This window comes from Thermobia domestica, chromosome 13 (assembly GCF_964235325.1).
Source record: "Thermobia domestica chromosome 13, izTheDome1.hap1.1, whole genome shotgun sequence".
Taxonomy (NCBI): Eukaryota; Metazoa; Arthropoda; class Insecta; order Zygentoma; family Lepismatidae; genus Thermobia; species Thermobia domestica.
This window is the reverse complement of record NC_137466.1, coordinates 86,700,051-86,722,061: the sequence shown is the minus strand read 5'-3', so window position 1 is coordinate 86,722,061 and position 22,011 is coordinate 86,700,051. Positions and strand designations below refer to the sequence as shown.

Sequence of the window (22,011 nt, the reverse complement as noted above, 5' to 3'; positions counted from 1 at the left end):
CCTCTTTCTGATTTCTTTCTTATGCCATAAACATATTCAATCTAATCTTATGCTCCGTATCATTTTAACATGCCATTTTTAATTATATTAGAATCATAGACAAAGGCGGAGCTACTCTAAATATTTAGTTAGCTTTCCCCTTGATAGAGTCAATGTATTCATATAAATTAATTCAAAAATATAATATTAGGAAAAACGTATAAAAGATTGTTAATATAACGAGAGCATTCTCACGTAATTAAATTCAGGTAGAGCGAAATTTTTCATACTACATTTTGTTAGGTTCTAAATCACATTAGCATGAAACAAGTTAAAGAAGAGAGAACCTTATCTTCTTCCATTATCTTAGTATGAACGAATCAGTGACTCATAGGGCACTTAATAGATCGAATCGGTCGCTCATAGGACAGTTAACAGTTCCTGTCGCTTATAGGACTGTCGCAAGTGGGAAGACACCGAACGCATGAACTTAATAGTTAATCTTTCGAGATCAAGATTTAATTTTCAGCTTAATTCAGTTAATTAGTGTGTAGAATGGGGAAGGCGCGCAAACTATCTGAGTTTGACAAAGGGCAGGTTGTAATGGCCCGGAGACTCGACACGGGAATTTCGGAAACTGCAGGACCTGTCGGATATTCGAGGTTTGTTGTGGTGAGTGTCTTTAACAAATGTCGAAACTAAAGCAGCCCATACACGTAAACACATGCCTGAAGAAACAGCCCGACTTGTATGAAAAATGATAAAACCACAGGCAAGTTGATCGTGTATGGCCTCGTTCATTCATGTTAAAAGTTTTCAAAATCTTCTGAAAACATGTTTGATGTTTTAGCCGTTCTGCGTGCATGTTTACCGTGTATGGGCTCATTCATGCAAGGTGGCTGTTTTATATTTTGGTCCGCCAATCATGACAGCGGAAGAAATCACGTGAGTCTCTCCTCCGTCGCATGCCAAGGTCGTGCAGTTGCAGAAAGAAAAAGCACGCGTTTCCTCGTCCTCCACATTTCTCCAACTACTTTCAGTATGTTGGACAGCACGTTGGTACGTGTGTGGGCAAAAAATTCTTTCAAGATGCTTGATGAAAGAAACCTTTCATACATGTTGGTAATGCAAGTGCGTGCGTCTATGGCGCGCTTAAGGGACTGTCGAAACCCGAACAAACATTGAGGGGTTGGGCGCCCCCACCTCATTACAGATGTCAGACATCGTAGTTGGGCAGACTGGTAAAACAGAACAGGCAGCGAACTGTGGTGGAACTAACATCAGACTAGTGCACTGAACATTCCTAACAATGGGTCTCCGCAGGTGATGACCCATCCACGTGAGAATGTTAACACCACGACATCGGCAACTACGACTGAAATGAACACGTGCCCATCGCCACTGGACCTTGGCGCAGTGGCAGTGCGTTGCATTGTCTGATGAATCACGATACCTTCTTCATCATGACGATGGGAGGATGCGAATCCATCGTGTTCGAAGGGAACAGCTCCTTGACCCTGTACTGCGGGACGGGGACAAGCTGGCCGGCGGCTTAATTATGCTCTGAGGAACATTCATGTGAGCATCCGTATGTCTAGTGGAGCTCGAGCAAGGTACTATGACGGCCGAGGTGCATCGCACACTGCTAGCAAAGTACGTACACCCCTTCCTGACGACCACGTTTCTCAACGGTACTGGCATTTCTCGACAAGATAATGCACCATGTCACAAGGCCAGGAGTGTGATGGAGTTGTTCGAGGAACACAGGGGTGAGTTCCAAGTGATATGCTGGCCCCCAACTCGCCGGATCTGAATCCAATCGAATACATCTGGGGTGTGATTGAACGTCACGTCAGAGCGCATCGCCCCCCTACCCGGAATTTAGGGGAATTAGGTGACCTGTGTGTGCATATGTGGTGCCAACTCTCTCCAGCGACCTACCAAGGATCATTGCGTCCATGCCAAGACGCGTCGCTGTTGTTATCCGTGCCAAAGATGGACATACTGACAATTAGGTAAGTAGTCATAATGTTCTGGTTGGTGTGTGCGCATATTTTAACTCGTATATTTTGTCTCGTCTGGAATTCGAGACGAGTCGAGACACGAGTCGAGATAGAAACATATTTTCGAGTCGAGACGTTTGCTCGAGACGAGTCGAGGCAGGCTTAAATCTCGACTCGACTCGACTCATGCGCATGTACTTCCACCGGGAACTGAACCCGAAACCTTGTGAACCAAACGCATGCATGCTAGTCAGTAGGGTAGCGGAAAGTGCACACAATAAGTACACTACTCACGTTTTAATTAAATGCTTACTACATAACTTGCTTTTGGTCGAAATAAATAATTGTTGATGCCAACTCAGGATGCAGTGTGGTATGTGGCACAAATTTCTCTTAGATTTTTAAATTAGGTATCTTTTTACTTTCTGTAGCTATATGGTTACCATACGTGTCTTTAGGGTGGGAGATCGGATTCGATTGCTAGTGGGAACGTATGTGGCTCGGATTCCAGGTTAATCAACAAGTCTACATTTCATATAGACTCGATGCTGAACGGGACGCTAAAGTCCAAATCAACCAGCTATTTCACCTCACTAATTAGAAGGAGAGTTTCTTTACCAAGTCCCTCTCATTACTATCTCCTTCCAATTTAGTACTTAACCCAATGTACACTCATGTCCAAAATTATTGTCGCATGTCTATAAATATGTTGTTATAGGAATATAATTTGATAACGAACTCTCCCGGTGTTTCTTATAATGTTAGTATGCGTATAATTGGCAAAGAAATGTATGTGGAAAATTTAATGTCAAACGAGCAAATAAGAACAATAAAACGAAAACAAAACTTTCTTGTCCATTTAGCAACATTTTGTTTTACTCATTCTAATTTTCGTATATATAATTCTTTTCCTATGAAATTTGCCCCAAATATACATTTCCCGATTATACACATAGTAATAGTATTAAAAGTACCCTGCAAAATCATTATCAAATTATATTCTTACAAGAAGAAAGTTGAAGAAAGTTATAGATATGCAACAATCATTTTGGATATGAGTGTACATACCACTCCATGTCTTACCAATAACTTTGGAAGGAGTGTCAATTTGATTACGCCTTTCTATAACTTGCAGAGAATTCCATTTTCTCTATCGCGAAGATAAGTGAATTCTAATAATTTTACTGGCGAATATGTCAGTGTCCATGGCAGATCTCTCTTTGTTTCTCTTTCGTTCTTGTATTAGTCCTTCCTTATCCTATTCCCTGACGAGTAGTTTATGGATTACTGTTTTCCACAAAATATTTTGTTTAGGCGACAACACACTGTATGCAAACAGGATTTTTATGCAGATATGGGGGAATTTCCGAGATAAATGAGTAGCACCACTGACCTCCAGTATACCGAGAAGACGTGACTTTATATTCCGTGTCTCCTTGCATGCAGATCATGAACACAATTTCTGTCCTCTTTTCATCTCTTCTTCCTTCAAGAATTCTTTATCAACTCAACTTCTGTTTCCTTCAACCTCCTCCTGTTCTTAGTTCTGTATCTTTCTTTGCCTACCTAGCTCTTTTTTCACTCATTTCATTTTATACTAATCACATTCCTACCTTAGGGGCCTGTTTAAATTGACGAAGGCAACGAAATTATATACATCTTGTCCAGAACTTTTTTAAGTGAAGAAAAAGCAATTTCTTACATGTGTTCACCACACCATGGGACAAAAATTTGTTTCTCTTTTTAAAATGATTTTCTTTTTTATCTTCTCACGAAAAATATTTTTTTTTTTTTCAGCTAAAGTAACGCTAGAATTTTATTTGTACATTTCCTTTGTATTAAAAGAAAGAAAATACTCACGAAACATACGGTTTATCACTATTTTGTTTAGCTAGTAACAACTAAACAGCTTCCAAAAGTGTTGTCCCTGTACTAAAGATACCACCGCGACATTTTTTGATGGGACCAAGGTAGAAATAAGACAATGTCATTCTAAGAACTGATTATAGGATGGGTTCCAATGGATCTACTATCTTATTTGATATACATTTTTGATCGAGTTAGATCAGGCTGTCAGAATATATTTGATCTATAATCGGGAGAAAAGGATCGACTTACTAATGCAATCCCGGCTTACAGTTTTTAATTATTTTTATTGGCAAATATTATGCTAATAACAATTTCCTAAGGACATCTAATTAAGAATACTCTTTCAAAATCCATATAATGAAACTAAACTGATTTGACGAATCTCCGAAGGTTTTAAGCCGACCAGCCAATAAGTTTAGAATGGGGAGTGCTTTGTTGACAAAACGTGAATCCTATCTTGACCGGAGTCCACTTACATCTTAATTCAACTTTCCTCAAGACGCTACGCTAGCTGAATCTCACATAGTTGCCCATCCATTTATGAAACTGGACAGGGCTCATTCTGTTCGATTTCGGTGATCTTAAAGAAAGCAATATGTCAGTGCGGCAAAGGAGTTGATATTTGAAAGATCTGACATTTGACTCTCGTCGATCATCAACAATGGATTTATTCTCTTCCACCACTGACGAAAAAATATCCCTCTGCCAGAAAAATATCCCTATTCATGAAAGAAAACAATCTTGTGAGCGCCCTCTAGAATTTCCATATTTGGACACACATATTAAATTTTGAATAATGCTGCTTTCAAACACTAAGTTTATTTCTAAAAGACAATATTGACAAATAACTTGTAACAAAATTTACTACACTAAATTATTAACAGAATGTTCCGTCTCTCTTAGAAATGTATTCGAAGTAAATAAATAACATGCAGCTTCCTAAAAGTATTAGATTTCACAATTATTATCGCTGAATATAATAGGATGAAATTGCCTAAATCTGTATACACGGTGGCTTTAGTCACTAGGTGGAAGTATTTTTCTCCTTTTTTTCTTTCTTCCCTTCTTGTCATTGGTCTTACTGTTACCTCTCTGTTCACAGGTTATATTAGCAAACGAATGTCAAACAGTTCAAATATAATTAAAACGCTCTGAGGAATTTTCACACTCAACTTCTACTATTTTCTTCTTCTACTACTTACACAAACGATTTTTTTTTTCTGAGAGCATTCTGTAATCTGTAGCAGGTGGTACTAAAAACAAGGATCACACACACACAAAAAAAAAAAACTGATACAGGTTCAGATTGGGACAGGTATACAGGCTTGAAGACAGTGTGTCTTCTCTTTTCCTTGAATGTCTGAATGTAGGAAACCGCGCTGTCACCTATAACATGTTTATTATTAGTTGCTATGTGATTTTATGAGAGACGGTAAGGCGTCTGTATCCCAACTGAGCGACACAGGTTCGATGCCCGGGAATTTTTTCTCGTCCTGATCTTATTCCAAGCAGCACTGAAAATCATCCAGCTTTAAAATGAGTACCTAGGGCACCTACACCACTAATACAAGCGATAAAGTCAAGAAAGTGTAGAGCCTTTACATCCAGACACAGCCCTTGAATCTTCATGGCCTGTCCAGAAAGGGGCCTTTATATTTGCTTTCGGTGCTTCTATACATCAGGGTCTAAAGGGGGTACCATTTTCACCTTCACAGGTGATTACCAAATATTCACAAAGCGCCCCATATTTCGAAGCTATTGCGGAATGTCTCGGATACTTCCTTGCATGCTTCGAATCTTTCTGCTTGAATGATAGATACTTCACTGAAAGTTTGATCCTTACCCCACAAATAGACTTCCAGATTAAACAAGAAGTTTTGCTGTTTTTGATTCCAGTACTCAATGGCGCAATTATGTCCTTTTCATCCACTACAGCATCATAAATATACCATAATATACTTCGAGCAAACAGTGGTAACAATATAAATTTCTAAAATCTCATGATTCAACTCATCGGTACTTTCCATACACTACGCTGAAATAGTCTCAGGAATTCTGCCATCCAACTACGACGATCTTTCTGAGATGTTAATTCCTTTTGTTTCTTTGTATTAGAAAGAAAGTTTATCTATCATCTTATAGAAGTGTTGCGATCTCTTCTCTACTGTGATACCTAATGCAACTTCCAGAAAATGTCATTTTCATGACTCAGAAATAATCTCAAAATTGAAGGGAAAATGTAGTGTTCTTAGAAGTGAGAATACACTTTAATATCGGTGGATATTTCCTTAATAATCTTCCTTAATGAGATTAAGTACAAAATGCCCGGAGGTAAACTACCCATACTACTCTTATTATTCTAGGAATTATTTCCAGGGCCAATATCACAGTGTACGTCTAAGAGTTAAAGCCCAGCTTACGTGTTCTAATTTCACACAATATAGGACTGAACAGTTTTGATCGTCGAGGAAAAAAAAAAACTAAAATTCTACACTTTAAAGGATTCAAGGTTTCAAAACCACAAAAAAGATTTTTAAAAAAGTTCATGCATCTATGCAGAGGCCTAGGGGCAATTTTTCTACTGTGGGATGTGAGTACATTTTAAAATATTTTTTCTATGGGATTCCGTTATTTTATTTTTTTAAATTTCCTTCCTCTCCCAAAATAATTTACTGCAAGGTTGAAATAGAAAACTATCTTCTCGTAAATGAATGTACTGAGTTTGTTTCACTTCATATATTAATAGTACTATAGTATGATATTATTGTTGTTTCCCACGTAAATAACCTCTGAGTTATTTACTGGTGGCAAAGCACTAAAACTGGAACCCAACAATTTGCCTTGTAAAAATTCAGAAAAGATACTGCTGGGTATTAATTGTATATTTTCTTTATGTTTCATACTAATAAATATTGCTTTAACAATTCTAGAATATGATAGTCCATATGGATTTAAGTTGGGTAATGTGTGAATAGCATATTGACTTTGGCTCCCATTACTCTCATTCCTGGTTTTCCAGAGCTGTTGAAGGTGCCTCCTAATTCAGGGAACCACTCAACGAATACTATACAACTGTTTTATTGGTTTTTAAAATACAGTCAACGTTGGATAAATGGGATTGCTAGGGAGTGCCAACTTAATCCCACTTGCAGAGGTATCTCATTTATCGAATTTCTTACTTAGCAGGTTGAAAAAACACGATGTCTAACTTACAGAAGAGGAGGATGTCTAACTTCCTCCGAACACCAATCCACTACAGTCAATGGGTCAGAAGGTCATCATTTCGAACTTCAAGAAACTTTAGCTTACATCAAAGCACTATTTCAGCTAGGGACCGTCCGGCTGACCGTCAGCTAGGGTCTTTTAGCCGGACCGTCCGGCTTTGTATCCAAGCCGGACGCGCTTTTGTCCTCCTTTTCGAGTTTGGAGACTATTTAATGAAACAGGTTAACTAATTAATCGAACAGGAAAGATTCAGTCGCTTAATCAATGAAACAGGTTTTCAAGATGCTTAAAATATTGTCTGAATGGAGACAGGATAAATAAGTTGTTAGTACCATGACTTAAAGTATCATTAGTATTGCTGTCTGCTAGTCAGTCATCATTTTGTCATTTTGTAGTTGTACATTTCGTATTAGTTTACTTTAATAATGTATTAATTTCTATAATATTTTTTTCTTTTTCTTTAAAATGTGCCGTTTGTTATTACCTGGTATGGAAGCAAACTTAAGTTTCGATAACAGTAATTTTTTAGTGATTTTTTAAAAGTCAAAGTGTCCTCCTGTTTGATTTTACAAATTTGGCAACCCTGATTTCAGCGATCTTCCGTAGTGACAGAAGAAACAAATCTTACACTCCGAAAGTTCTGGAAAATTCATAATATCCATACCGTGAACTGCCTCATCTCGATGAAGCCTGAGATGGAGTCACCAAGAAAACACTCACTTTTGTTTGGAGAAAACTGTGGTCTATCTACGTTCCTGAAAACGACGTTGCGGGTGTATGTTATTTATTGAGAGGAGCGCTAGTTGTCGATGACATTGTGTCCTTAGGAAAGATTTTGGGACTGGAGGTGAATGAGGCTGATCTTCAAGAACTGGTGGAGAAACACGAGCAGGAGCTGATCACTGACGAAATGATGGAACTGCATTGCGAACAGCGCGAGATTATGGAGGACAAAAGGAGGAAGAGGACAAGATAAAGATAGAAGAATCTCTAACTTCGAATGAGATTAGGAAGCTGTATAAACTGTGGGAAACAGTGCAAAATTTTGTAGAAAAATACCACCCGAACAAGACTGTAGCAGTGCGAGCAATGAATATTTTCAATGAGAATACAATGTCACATTTCCGTGAAACCATGAAAAGGACGGAGAAGCAATAGTCATTTGATAGGATTTTGGTTAAATAGCATGAAAATATTCCAACAGGTGACAGTTATTATATTACTGCTAAACAATAAACTCTTTTTTTTTTAAAAAAAAAAAAAAGTTTTACGTGTCACGGTTATGCCGGCTAGGCTAAAAAAAAAAAAAAAAAAAAAAAGACATGATAAGAAATGAATGAAATTATGGAATGGAAAAAGTGGTAGGCAACAAGAGAACCCGAGAAAATCCACGCACATGTTGTTTGTCCACACAAAGTTCACTTGGTGCGAGCTTCTCTTCATCTAATATCTATCGCCTTCTTCAGTGTACGTACAGGTACAGCTAACTACATTTATTATATACAAGGCGTAGAATGTTTTGTATTAATCATTTTATATGAATACAGTAGGGGCTACATAGTTTTGTGTTGTGAACGAATCATCTTCATTTCAGTTATTTCTTATGGGAAAATTCACTTTGATATATGAGCGCTTTGGATTACAAGCACGTTTCTGGAACGGATTACACTCGCAATTCAAGGTTCTATTGTATTGTGTAAACAAGTATATGTAGCCTACGTGTATAACAACAAAATTCTTATTACTTTTCCTTCTATTAGGAGTCCCATTTATGTTGTTTCCTGTTTTGTTATTTCGTAAAGTGAATATCTTTTAACTTTATCTCTTATATGTTAAAGCTTGTGTGAGTGAGTATATGTATATCAATTAAATGTGTTTCTTTTCTCTCCTTTAAAAACTTTTCTGCTGACTTCTATATTTTCTTCGTTTCGTGCAATTTCTTTTCTTTTTTCTTTTTCTTTTTTTTGTTTACTTTATTTCTTCTTCTGACTTTTTTTGAATTATTCACAAAATCGTTCTTCTTCCTTCAGTGTTGCTAGCTCCAAATGTAAATATTCTATTTTATGTATCACAAAATTATAAATACATATAACTTTTGTTAAATCTTTGTTTACAGTGATTGCTAATGGGAGCCAATTTACAAAACGTTTTGATAAAAGTACTGTCTAAGTTTAACTTTCAATACAGTAGTTTTTCCTTATATCAATGTCATTCAGTGCACTTTGATGCACATGCTCTGTACGTATACTAACAAATGTAAACGATAACGTATGATTAATATAAGAGTAGATGGTATGAAAATACGTGAGAAACCAGGAAAGGCGAACCCCATATTTCCACCACAAGCACAAAAAGTTTGGGATCGAACTAGGCGTGCATAAAATCTTTATCGATTTTTTAGAAAAATCTAAAACCGATATTTCGGTTTCCACCAAAACCGTTTTCAATTTTAGCCAATAGTTTAAGATTTTTACTGAACCCAGTGTGATATTCGATGAAAGAAAGTATTCTTTGTAGTATTCATTTCCAAACAAGTTAATGAAGAAGCAAAAAAAAAAAAAAAACTGTTAGAAAATCAAACCGAGTTTAAAAGCGAACCAGTTTTGAAAACTCGTTTTTTTTTTTCGCAAATTTTCAAGTAACCAATCGAAAACTGTTTTTTGTATCCATCACATTCTTCGTATTTGGTCCGAGTAGGTGCGCACCGGAAAATTTTGTTGGGGAATCTAAAGTCGAAAGATTCGGTGGACCACCCATCACAGGTCTACTAGTGTGATATGATCTCCAAATGCTACGAAAATAAATTGTAACGATTCATTATTACCGTTGAAAGAAAATCACATGCACATCTCATTAGAAAGGAATACGACTATATATATGACAAATAATGTTCAGATTTATTTAGAGCTGTATAAATTAGTAATAAAACCCATAAACTGAGAGTGCTGGTTAAGGACAACAAATAAAACTGGTTATTTGCACTTAGATGCTCTGTAACGTGACAGTTTGCAACCTCGTTTGTTAGTAAATCACAGCAAGCAGGAAACTCGACGACGAGAGACATCAGTGGTCACATACAAACACGAACATCCATAGCGTAGTCGATGGTTTGGTGGCATATTACTCGAGGATCCAAGACTAAGTGTACACCACCAATAGTTACTTATTCCATTATCCAGCTGATTCGCTCCCTTTTTCTCACTGTGTTTATCTCTGCGACTTCTGTTTGTAAAACTGTACTTCTACGTCACACATTGGGCACTTGGAAAAACTGAATAAGTATGATCAACAGAATTTAAACCAGCAGCATAATTCCTGATTTTGCCAGGGAGTCGGAGGAAGGTTGTACACCGATATAAGAGTTTCATGTCGTTTATTAGCATATTAGCATACAATTTATTAAAAAGCATGTATTACTCAAACTCAGGGGCGGCAATTGTCTTCATATCTTCGTCCTTCCAAACTTACTACTACAATGCAACTATTTAATGTCCCCAGTTTTCATTGAAACGTTTAGACTATCAAGGACGTATCCTTGGCGTTTCACAAATTAATAGTTGTACTTAATATTCGCTATTCCATTGTGTAATATAAACTTAAATCACTGTTCTTGAAGTTAATATTATATGTAGCGAATATACATGAACAGAAGACGAAATAAGGCTTCCAAAAGTTGAACATCTACACATATCTACTGTATACTGTATCTACGGACACATTATACAGAATTCACATAGATCTAAATACCTCCTGGTAATATAAATTTTATTTTTATACTAAAACTTGTAAGTGGCAACACTGAAATCTTTTACCTCTTGTAATTCTTCTCTCCTGAGTCACACATGTTTTGTTTGGCAGCAGAGGAATTTCTAGCATTCAAAGCGCGACACGCTTCGCTGAATAGGAACGCACCCTCTCCGGCTCTCTCTGGCCGTTTTACATTACCCAAGACCGATCTTAGATAATGGCTCGGGCAATCACCCCCACTCCACCCCATTATTTAATAACATTTGATTTCCCATCACAAAATTAAAAAGAAAAAATAAACATGTCCAAAAAACAAGACAATACTGTAAATGATTATCCTTTATGGCTAATGTGTCACTTTTTTTTGTGTGTGTGGGGGGGGGGGGGGGGAAGGACAAATACCATAGTTCTAGCCTCAAGCGAATTGCCCTAATGACTTATAATAATAATAATAATGTGAGAACGGGACTGTCTCGTTTCGAGAACACAAAATATTGTCCCATTATTTAAAAATATTTTGACACCGATTTTTTGTCACTATACACTACACGCCAGCTCTGCACACACGCCGACAAAACTGTCGATCACAAAATATCAAATTTCACCAGCTTATAAACTTAAGACATGATTCTCATGAGTTGCATGAGGGTTACCAGTTAATCTTTTCTTAAACTGTCAGAGGTATATTCTCTTGTGATAATGAGTGTCTATCGTTAATTACTTGAACGTCATTTTAAGAGGGCTGTCATTCGGTTCTACAAGACTGAGAAAAGTAGAGAGAAACTCCATGAGTAAAGAAAGGGAAGGGATGACGTAGGAAAGTAAGTGTTGGCAGTATAGTATGCACGAATTTACAAGCAGTATGTCTACAAAGCCACTGACTGCTATCGATATACTTGTTTGCATGTCACCACTGTCTTTTATCAACGACATGCTATTCTGCCAGATCCTTCCCCTCTCACTGAGAAGACGAGCAACAAACTGTGATGTCACAGTGCATTCAGTTGGACATCTCTGGTCATGGATAAAAGACTCGCCTGAACAAAAGCGTCTATATAAAATAAATATAATATGGTAAAAACTTTTTTTTTTTTAAAAAAAGGTACACAGATACATGCATAACATAAATAAATAAAATACTTAAGAGTGATTATTTACCGCGAGAAGAGCCGAGATCTCTTTCCAGTTCATTCAGTGTATATTCCACTGCATCACTCTGTCCCTGAAAAGAAAGAAAGAAAAAGCCATAAATTTAATGAAAACGGAGATAAGTTTAATCGATGCAATAATCTTATAATGAAAAAATACATAACAATATTACAAACACAGAATGTTCTAGATTCTTCTCTGGAAATTTGAATAGTCTAATTTATATATATATATATATATATATATATATATATATACAGGGTGGGCCATTTTAATTAATCCACGGAAATATCTGAAAAATGATAAAACATAGAAGAATTTTGTGAAGTACACGTTATATATTGCTAAGGGGAAAACAAATTCCGCCAAAAGTACCCCTCCCCGCCCCCCCTAAATAGGGGTAACGGGGGGTAACTTTGAAATGTCAAATGGGAACATGGGTCGAGTAATACCTCGTTCGAAAGGTCTTGGAAAACTAAGTAACGCTGTACCAAAAGATGTTTCATATTGTGCACCAGTTTCAAAATGGCCGCCATGATATGGTTCGGAAACTCCAGTACCCGTAGTATGAAAACCATGGAAGGTAAATGAATGGAACAAAATTGAAATACGTAAATATCATAGGGCATATCGAATGATGTAATCCCTGTGATCCCAGTGGCCTCCCTAAAGGGGTCTTGTGGGCTAACTTCAAAATTTCAATGTCCGACCGGACAACGGTTCGGGCGTACGCTTGACCTACCCAATGCTGTTTGGAAGGCAGACTTCATGCATAGAGAATTGGTGCACTAAGTTAACGCGGATGGGCACAGTTACATTTTGATTAACTATTAGCATTCATGTCATATTGTGAGCTTGAGGGACGAAACTGTGTGTACGTATATCCCCGAAATGCTTTCTGAATAACCAGCACGCATTGCATAAAAGTTTCTCTTTTTTTAGTCACTACAGCGTCATCCTTACAAACAAATGTTTCAACCACACCATACCTATTTGTAATGTTAGCCTTAATTTACGAATTAAAGTAGAGTTCTCGTTTGAACTTTCACTTTACTTTCCACCCCACTCACATACAGAGCGCAGGAAGAGATTATTTTGCAGGACTTGGATTTCTCTCTATACATTATGGCAATTTTACTCTAATATTTTTTATCTCTGTTGTATTATTCTCGAGCCTTGGAACGCCTCCGTGGTTTTCCTATTTAATTTTCGTTATTTTCATTTATGTCTAACCGTATTCATACTATGGGGACTAGACGTTTTCTTAGACACAATCACCATGTCTTTGCGATCATTTTGAAAACGGTGTCTCATGTCAAAATTTTCTTGCAGAAGCTGTTTGATATTAATTTGTCTATGTAACGTGATGTTACTCGCTTCAAGCTGCTATTTGAAATTTTCAAGTTGGCCCCGGATACCTTTCAGTTGGCCCTTGGAGTCACCCCGACAACACCTCTCGATGTGACTTACGTCAGTTAGCTACTCCAGTTTTTCTTTTGTTGATTTATCTCCAATCGCTTTCATACTACGGGTACTAAACCTTTTCTCTGACACGGATACTATGTTTCGGCGGCCTTTTGAGAACACTGCCATTTAACATCAATCGTTTTCTCCTGCAATATGTTAGATTTTGCAAGATTTATCGAACGAGGTACCACTCGACTCATGTTACTATTTGAAATTTTGAAGTTAGCCCCCAAGACCCCTTTAGGGAGGCCACTGGGATCATAGGGACCACACCGTTCGATATGCCCTATGATATTTACGTATTTCAATTTTGTTCCATTCATTTACCTTCCATGGTTTTCACACTATGGGTACTGGAGTTTCCGAACCATATTACGGCGGCCATTTTGAAACCGGTGCACAATATGGAACATCTTTTGGTACAGCGTTACTTAGTTTTCCAAGACCTTTCGAACGAGGTATTACTCGACCCATGTTCCCATTTGACATTTCAAAGTTACCCCCCGTTACCCCCATTTAGGGGAGGCGGGGCGGGGTACTTTTGGCGGAGTTGGGTTTCCCCCTTAGCAATATATAACGTGTACTTGAAACATTTCTTCTATGTTTTATCATTTTTCAGATATTTCCGTGGATTAATTAAAATGGCCCACCCTGTATATACCGTCAGGGTGAGACATAATTTCGTTAAGTCTCAGCGTGCAATATTCTTCACCTGTCACTGTCACGTATTTATAATACCTATACAAATGTATTCTCCGAAGTACCGATTATTGAAGCCTCAAAACATTCTTCAATACTTCCATGCACATGCAACCCATTGGTTCCAAGATAACACTCATTCCTTACAATGGTTTGCTAAACTTGTCACAATTCCTTCAATTTTCGGCAGAGCTTCACAACGATACTTACAAATTTTCTTTGTGGGTTAAATTACGGCGAATCGTTCAAGATCACCTTGTCATATCCAAGTTAAGCTAATCGAGAACCTGATTTAGAATACATAAACTTCTGTTAATAGTCAGATGTTATTCCAGGGTTCTATTGGACATTTTGGAACAGGGCACTAGCATATGATTGGAAGCGCTGGACCCACTTTTTCGTTGTAAGGAGCGTTACATCTATGTCTTCTTCGGTATAAATTTCTTTTGCTACTGGTACGCGTATTAAACCTTCCTTTTTAGCAATTATATAACACCCCATGCAATTATATAAGGTTTCCATTTTGAATCTTCACCCTCACTAATAAACCAACGATCTTCACTTGCATGGGGTGTTTACTATTGAAACAGGTTTCCAAAGTTTGGATATTTGTCATACTGTACCATCCTTAGTTGGTAACACTGAATAATGAATGTGACATTATAACTTTTCAACATGTGAATTTGAAATATGTAACAATTTGAGGGTATGTCAAGCGATGGGAATGCTTTCAAAAAATCAACTAGCAATTCAATCGGAAAACGACCATTGGGAAGACCTAGGTGCCGATGGAAGGATCTTAATGAGGGATCTCGAAGTAGAAACTGGATCGAGTTGGCTAAGGATGGAAGTCAATGGAGAGCTTTGGTGAATGCTACATTGAACCTCCGGGTTCCATAGGCCATAGATTTAGTTAGTTTATACCTTAAAATTAGTACCTTAAAATTTGCTTAGTTTGTTTGATCATAATTGGGCAGCCCAGGTGGAATTGGTGAAATTTACTGTAAAATATAGTATTAGCAGCCACACTTGGGAATAATGGTAACATTCTTAGTTGTGTTGAACACTCAACAGTAGTGAGAAAAAGAACTTTCTTTTTTCGCTAACAAAAAAAGAGTTAATTAAATATTTATTTTTTAACATATAATAAAATATTCAAAAGAAGAAGAGAGATTTAGTATGGGAAGAAAAAGCTGTTCCTTCATTAGAGAACTGAGCTTTCTTTCTATTTTCTCAATTGCATGAGAATTCTTAGGTTCTTTTCTACGCATGTAACAGTATTAAACATGAAAAATAAAAATGTAAACAAATATTCAGTAACACTGACTTGGAAAACAATCACAAAATATAAAATTATCAAGTGAAATTATAATAATTAAACCTGCTACTCTTCCTAATTTTGTTGTTCATGTAACGCAAATTCCGCATTAATTATTATTAATTTCAGTACATAATTTAATGGGAAAAGTACAAACAAAACTTTAAAAACACACACACAAACACAAACACCTGTTAAAATTCTACATCCTACAGATACATAACACATATGAAATTATTCGCATTGGCATTGTTCCCTTATTTTTACTTTCAAACGTCGAAAGGACAAAAGAAAGTATGGTAATCGTGAAAAAGGATTAAATTCTTAGGGAGTGTTTTTATTGGACGATTTTTTCAATAACGACTCAAGCGATTTTGTTCATATTTGAGAATTAAACATTCCAGTAATAACCTGATCACATGACATAAATAATCTATCCTGAAAAAAATCTACGAGGAGTAGTTATTCTTGGAAGTGAGTTCTTTCGGACAATTTTCTTAAAAAGTGACTGAGGCAATTTTGTTTGTATTTCATAAATACGTAAATGTTTTATTAATAACTTGACAGTATGACATAGCTAATTTGTGCTGAAAAATAATTATAATGGGAATTTATTCTTGAAGATGAGTTTTTTTTTAGGGGGGAGAAATTTTCTAAAAAACGACACACGCTATTTTCTTCAAATTTCAGAAGTAAATATTTCATTAATAGCCTTATAATATAACATGAATCACTTGTTCAAAAAAAAAAATCTACGAAGGGTAATGAATTCTTGTTTTTTTTTTTCTGTGGAGATTTTCTAAAAAACATGACTGACGTGAATTTGTGTATATTTCATAAATAAATATTTCATTAACAGCCTGACAATAGGGCGTAAATATTTCATTAATAATATTAATTTCATTAATAATGTTGACGTAAATCACTTCTTATGAAAAAATTCACAGGGGGTAGTTTACTCGTGGGGTTGAGGTTTTTTTGACAGTTTTCTGAAATGGGATGCGATTTTTTTTTAAATTTTTATAAACAAATATTTCATTAACAGCCTAAAATATGGCATGATTTACTTTCTATGGACAAATCTACAAGGTGTAGTTTATTTTGGGGGTGAGTTTTCTTTGGGTGATATTTTGCGAAAAGGTGTTGGTATGTCAACAGAAAATTTTTCATTAATACATCAACTGTAGAACAACATGATTTTGTTAAAGGAATTAGAAGGAGAAAGTATAATGCGGTAAGATCATACCTTTTATTAAAAATTTGTTTCACCTATTACTTTTATGAAGGATTCCCATTCAATATTCTACTACACATCTCAATAAAAGATACATTCCATTAATCTCAATAAAAGAAAGGAACTGTAGCCTGGTGTCTGATCAACCATAAAGTATCAACTTTCGGGAATACAGGATGTATGACCATTCGGAATGTGCACGAGGCAAGACATGTCCTGAATCCCGAACACAAGATGAGTGGGCTCGATGAAAAAATGTCTTGTCTTGTCTCGAAAACATCATTCTAAATTTTAAAAAATCATGTCGAAAAAAAAGAAATTCACTCTGAACGAGCAATCTGTCAGGGAACCAAACTCAGCATGTATTACTAGAAAAGGGTAGAGAATGCCTAAACTTAATAGTTACCGTTTCAAAATAAAACTTCATTAATAATTATGTGGAAGTAGTGGCGTGTGGATACATGATATACATGAATACAGTGGCGGATCCAGGACGGACTTCTCGGGGAAGGGGTAGAAATACTGCTACTTAGAACTCCAAACTCTGGGATGGGTTTTATTTATATATAAAATAAGAAAGTTTCCTCTTCTGGGGTGGGTGATCGCCCCGATCGCCCCCCCCCCCTGGATCCGCCCCTGCATGAATAATACATGTTTAAGATTTATTATTATTTAAAATATTACTGATTTGAACTTGAATATTGGAACACACACTTGATAAAATTCTGTATGTGTCACTGGTACACAGTATAATATGTACCCATAGGCTTGAAATTTCGTTTATATGGGCTATTCAAGTATCCTGATCGATTTGTTGGTTCATTCGGAGTTTTAAATGTTCCTCTCAGTATCGATGTATATAAAGCGTAGGCCTTCAAATTAACGTGGAATCTGAGCCACATGAGCTCCTATCGGGAATCGAACCCGGGTTGTATGGTTAATATATAGGCATGAGCAGGGGTGCATCCAGTGCGGAGTCTACCGGGTCCGAATCGACATTTGTACTCGACAGGCATATGTACACTTTCTAAATAAAACTATACTTGTTTTAGCAAAGACGTGATTGATGCAGCCTAAAGATTTGATGTTACACTACGTTTGTACCCTTTCTTCTCTTATAAAAAATATCTTGTTCTATGAATCATAATTTTTTTCCCTAACAGTATAGGTGGCAGTATTTAAATATTATTTATCAAACACTAGTTCAATACTACATAATTTTTGCTTCGTGACATTGGGCCCAACCTCAACATTGGGCCCCCATCTCAACAAACATTTTTGGGTATGCGCCTGGCCACAAAGCTCTGTGCCAACATCGAGTATGTAAACATGGCATCCTAATACAAAAATTACATTTGATTGTATGCGGTAGTGCGAAAGCTGGCGACATCTCATTGTGGCATAATATGTATAGTCGAATCGAAGTTACTTGTATAAAACAACCTGCAATTAGTTTATTTGTGTCAACTTACTACGACTTGTATATTCGAAGAGACTATCAATCCCATATTAATTTTCTTTAACAGTTCAGAAATGAAAGAATATTATATATATATATATATATATATATATATATATAATATTCTTTCATTTCTTACTGACTAGCTTCGCTGGGGTCACCCCGGAACGCAATAAACTTTGTTACTTAGATAATTTTTACTTTTTCGCTTTCAAGTGATATGATAAAAACCATAGAAGATTGGAGTAAATGTTAACATTATATCGCCTGTCATTTATGTTAACCCGCCGAGTGACACGGTCATGTGGGTTGCATATAAATACGGTTAGATTTAGCTATGATGAGCTAACAAAGGATTTCTACGTTATGGACACTTGAATGGTCAATTATCTCAAGACACTGGTAATTGAAAATTAAAGTGATATGATAAAAACCATCTAGGGTCCAAATCTTAATAAACCCCCAAAAATGAAAGAAATTGGTTCAGCCGTATTAGCGTGATGAGCTAACAAAGGATTTGTACGTTCTCTTTTATATATATATATATATATATATATATATATATATATATATATATATATATATATATATATATATATATATAATTTTCTAGAGAACACAATATATTGTTTTTGAGTTGGTTTTCTTTGTCGCTTAGTTCGCCACCTAATCATACGAAATCATGATTGAATTGAAGAAGGAAACATATTGACAACACAAATTTCATTTGGCATAAAATATCAGTTGGCCTCAAAACGTACAACTAAAAAGGCAAGAATATATATATATTGACTCATCAACTGTCTGTTCGTCGTCCTTGTCTTGTTTGATAGTCATAGCTTCCATTTACTGTGATTTACTGCATGATGATAAGAATACTGCAAATTTCCTACACTTTCTTTTTTATTGTATATTTTACGTATTACTATTTTTGTCTTGTCTCGCATTTTGAAACGAGACAGACACATTTTCGAGGCGAGATACAATATGAGAAAGCATTTTGTTGAGACGAAACTTCGAAAAGCATAAAGTATCGCAATCTTATATACCTCGTTAATACTCTTTAATGTACCCTAATTCATAACTGTATAATTTTGTTTTATTATTACACTAGCTGAAAATATCCATTCTTCGCATGAGGGATGTATTTGGAAGTCAACGCCTGTGGCAGTATCACCATTCATCTCAGCGACCGCAAAAACTGGATTTGACACTAATATCGGTAATTTTGGATTGTTGGCGCATACAATGGTAGCTGAATTTAAAAGTCATCGCTAATAGAAGTGTCGCCATTAATCTCAACGACCTCGAAAACTATGAATTTGACACTAATATCGGTCATTTTCTACTACTTTTACATGTCCCGGTAAACGCCCTTCTCCCGAGACCAAGGGCGCCGATCCTGTGGGGGCAGGGTGGCCCGGCCTCCCCAAAGCTCATGTGGATCCCCCTATTGTATTTATGAATATACTGTATTTGGCATAATTGGAATGCAATTTGTCTTAAAATCCTCATATATATATATATATACCTTCTGCATCTGAATGGGCCCCCCAAATTTACAGACAAATCGGCGCCCTTGCCCGAGACCCCCTGTGGTTCGATTTTTGAAAAAAAAATGCTTCGTCTTAGTCTGGGGCCTGGACCAAGGTACCCGCGACCAAAATTTGGTAACTTTCTATCCATTCGTCTGGTCCCCAGGCCGCACACAGACAGACAGACACATAGACAAACAAACTCTTTTTATTTCTATATTAGATTTCTCATTGGACATATTTCAAAAATCCAGAGCAGATTAAACGAACACTTGGGGGATAACTAAATCCATATTTTTAAAACTAAGTTTAATTGTATTATACATGCAAATGAATCAAGTTTAGTTTGATGTAATTTGTTAATAAATAAATATAAATTCTGTAACAGTATGGGGCTACAGGATAAAAAAATCTCGAACGATGAGATGTATGCCGTACTCAAATGTTCAGATGAGTAACCTAATGGCATATAATAATTACCTAAAGTTACCAACGACTCTTTAATTTTATATATATTTCAAGTACCGGTAATGTTTTCTGAGCTGTACTTGGTTCTTAATCAATTAACATGAGTAAATTGATTCAATGAAGTCAACTTTTGTAATATATTTGGTTGGGACTAAAGGACCTTTTGCAGTGACAGGCCATATGAATTGTTTGTGGACTTCACTTCAACATGGGACTACAAATCATATGAACTACTCATCAGAAAGGGTTTCACAACATCGAATTCCGGAATGGTACAGTCCGCAGCAAAAAAACCTGCAACAAGAGCATGTAAGTTGATTGTGAAACGATGAAGTCTTTTGCTCGAAAATAAGTGTGCAGTTGAGGACGCCGAGGTTTTTCCTGGCGTGCTTCGTCCCACTTAGCGTAATGTTGATTCCCTGCGCTGTTAGGCGTAGTTTCACAATAAACTTACATACTCATGTTGCAGGTTTTTTGCTGCGGGCTGTACCCATTTAGTGATAACCGAGCTTCTCTTGTAACATAATTATATCCTTCTTATGATCAATTTTCTTGTATAGTAGACATGAGTAAGTTAGATTTGGTATTGGTTTAATTCTTCAAACGTAACAAAGTCAGCAAGACATATTAACAACCACAATCAACATTTCCATTAGTATATATATAAACACTAGGGCAAGATACAGAAGGAGAAAAGGTAAACGAAAGAAATAAATCAAAGCGAAAAGTGTACACTTTCCTGTCAAACGACAGGTTCATTAACCTAATCAGCCTTAGGTGGAAGTTAAAAGAGACACTTCACCATTATTTCTAGTTGTCAACGCAATAAGTTACACAGCTCTTTCCTACCTACGCCAGAGTCGTCGTATGGATGGCTCTTCTGGTTTCCTTTCACTGTTTCCATCTATGATTGACACGTAAAATACCAGCCTATGTTTTTTTTTTTTAATTTTATTTTATTTGGTAAACAATTCAATCCTTAATTGCATCTTTCAGTTTAAAATTAAGCAATGGAGGCTGTTGAGGGAAGTCACATCGGTAAAAATTACAATTTTATCGCTACAAGCCAAGGGAAGAAAATTAATCTAATCTCCCAAATTTCGTATACAACAATTAGGATAAATTTTTTCACATGTTAAATAAGTTTTAATGTCTTAATTGTTGTATACAAGCAGATTAAATAAATTTTCTTCCCTTAGCTTATAGCGATAATATTTTAATTTTTAACCGATATGACTTCCCTCAAGAGCCGCCACTTAAATTAAGATATGTTTCCCTCCTGAGGTGTTCCAGTATGAATTAATACTCTCTTAAAATAGATATTGAAGTAGTATTATCTCGCGCCATAGAAAAAATGAAATCTTATAAAGGGTATTTCACTTTAATTAAGAATTATTATCGTGTTTTTTAATGATTTTGCTCCTTATTGCATCGGATTTAGTAGAAATATGACTTTTCTTTGGTATCTTTCTACCATACAAATTACACCACGCTCATTATAACCATACTGTATATAATATTGTTACACAATTAATATAAAATACAAATACAAAACAGAAACACACAGTCTCTCTAGGTACTGGCGTCGTTAGCTTTTTAAATCTGGGGGGGGGGGAGTCGGATGAATCAAAATCAAAATCCTCTTTCCGAGAATAGTTATATATATGAAGTTGTCTTAGTTTCTATAAATACATTTAACTAAAATCTGGGAAAACGCGTGCCCCCGATCCTCCCGCTAACGACGCCCGTGCTTCATCTTTTTCCTTGTTCTCTTGCCAATACATTCAGAAAAAGCGAACCAATAAATTAGGGGAGGATTGATATGTTATCGAAGATAAGTTCCCTCCATCAAATTCAAG

The 22,011-nt window shown here is 36.2% G+C and overlaps 1 protein-coding gene across 1 annotated transcript in view; it reads right to left on the bottom strand.

Moving 5' to 3' along the window:
* LOC145668296 (uncharacterized) overlaps positions 1-22,011 on the bottom strand; it is a 259,797-nt gene that overhangs the window by 199,395 nt on the left and 38,391 nt on the right. Inside the window, exon 2 of the mRNA XM_081736022.1 lies at positions 11,982-12,045. Coding sequence (XP_081592148.1) covers positions 11,982-12,045 — 64 coding nt within the window. The remainder of the gene's footprint in view (positions 1-11,981; positions 12,046-22,011) is intronic.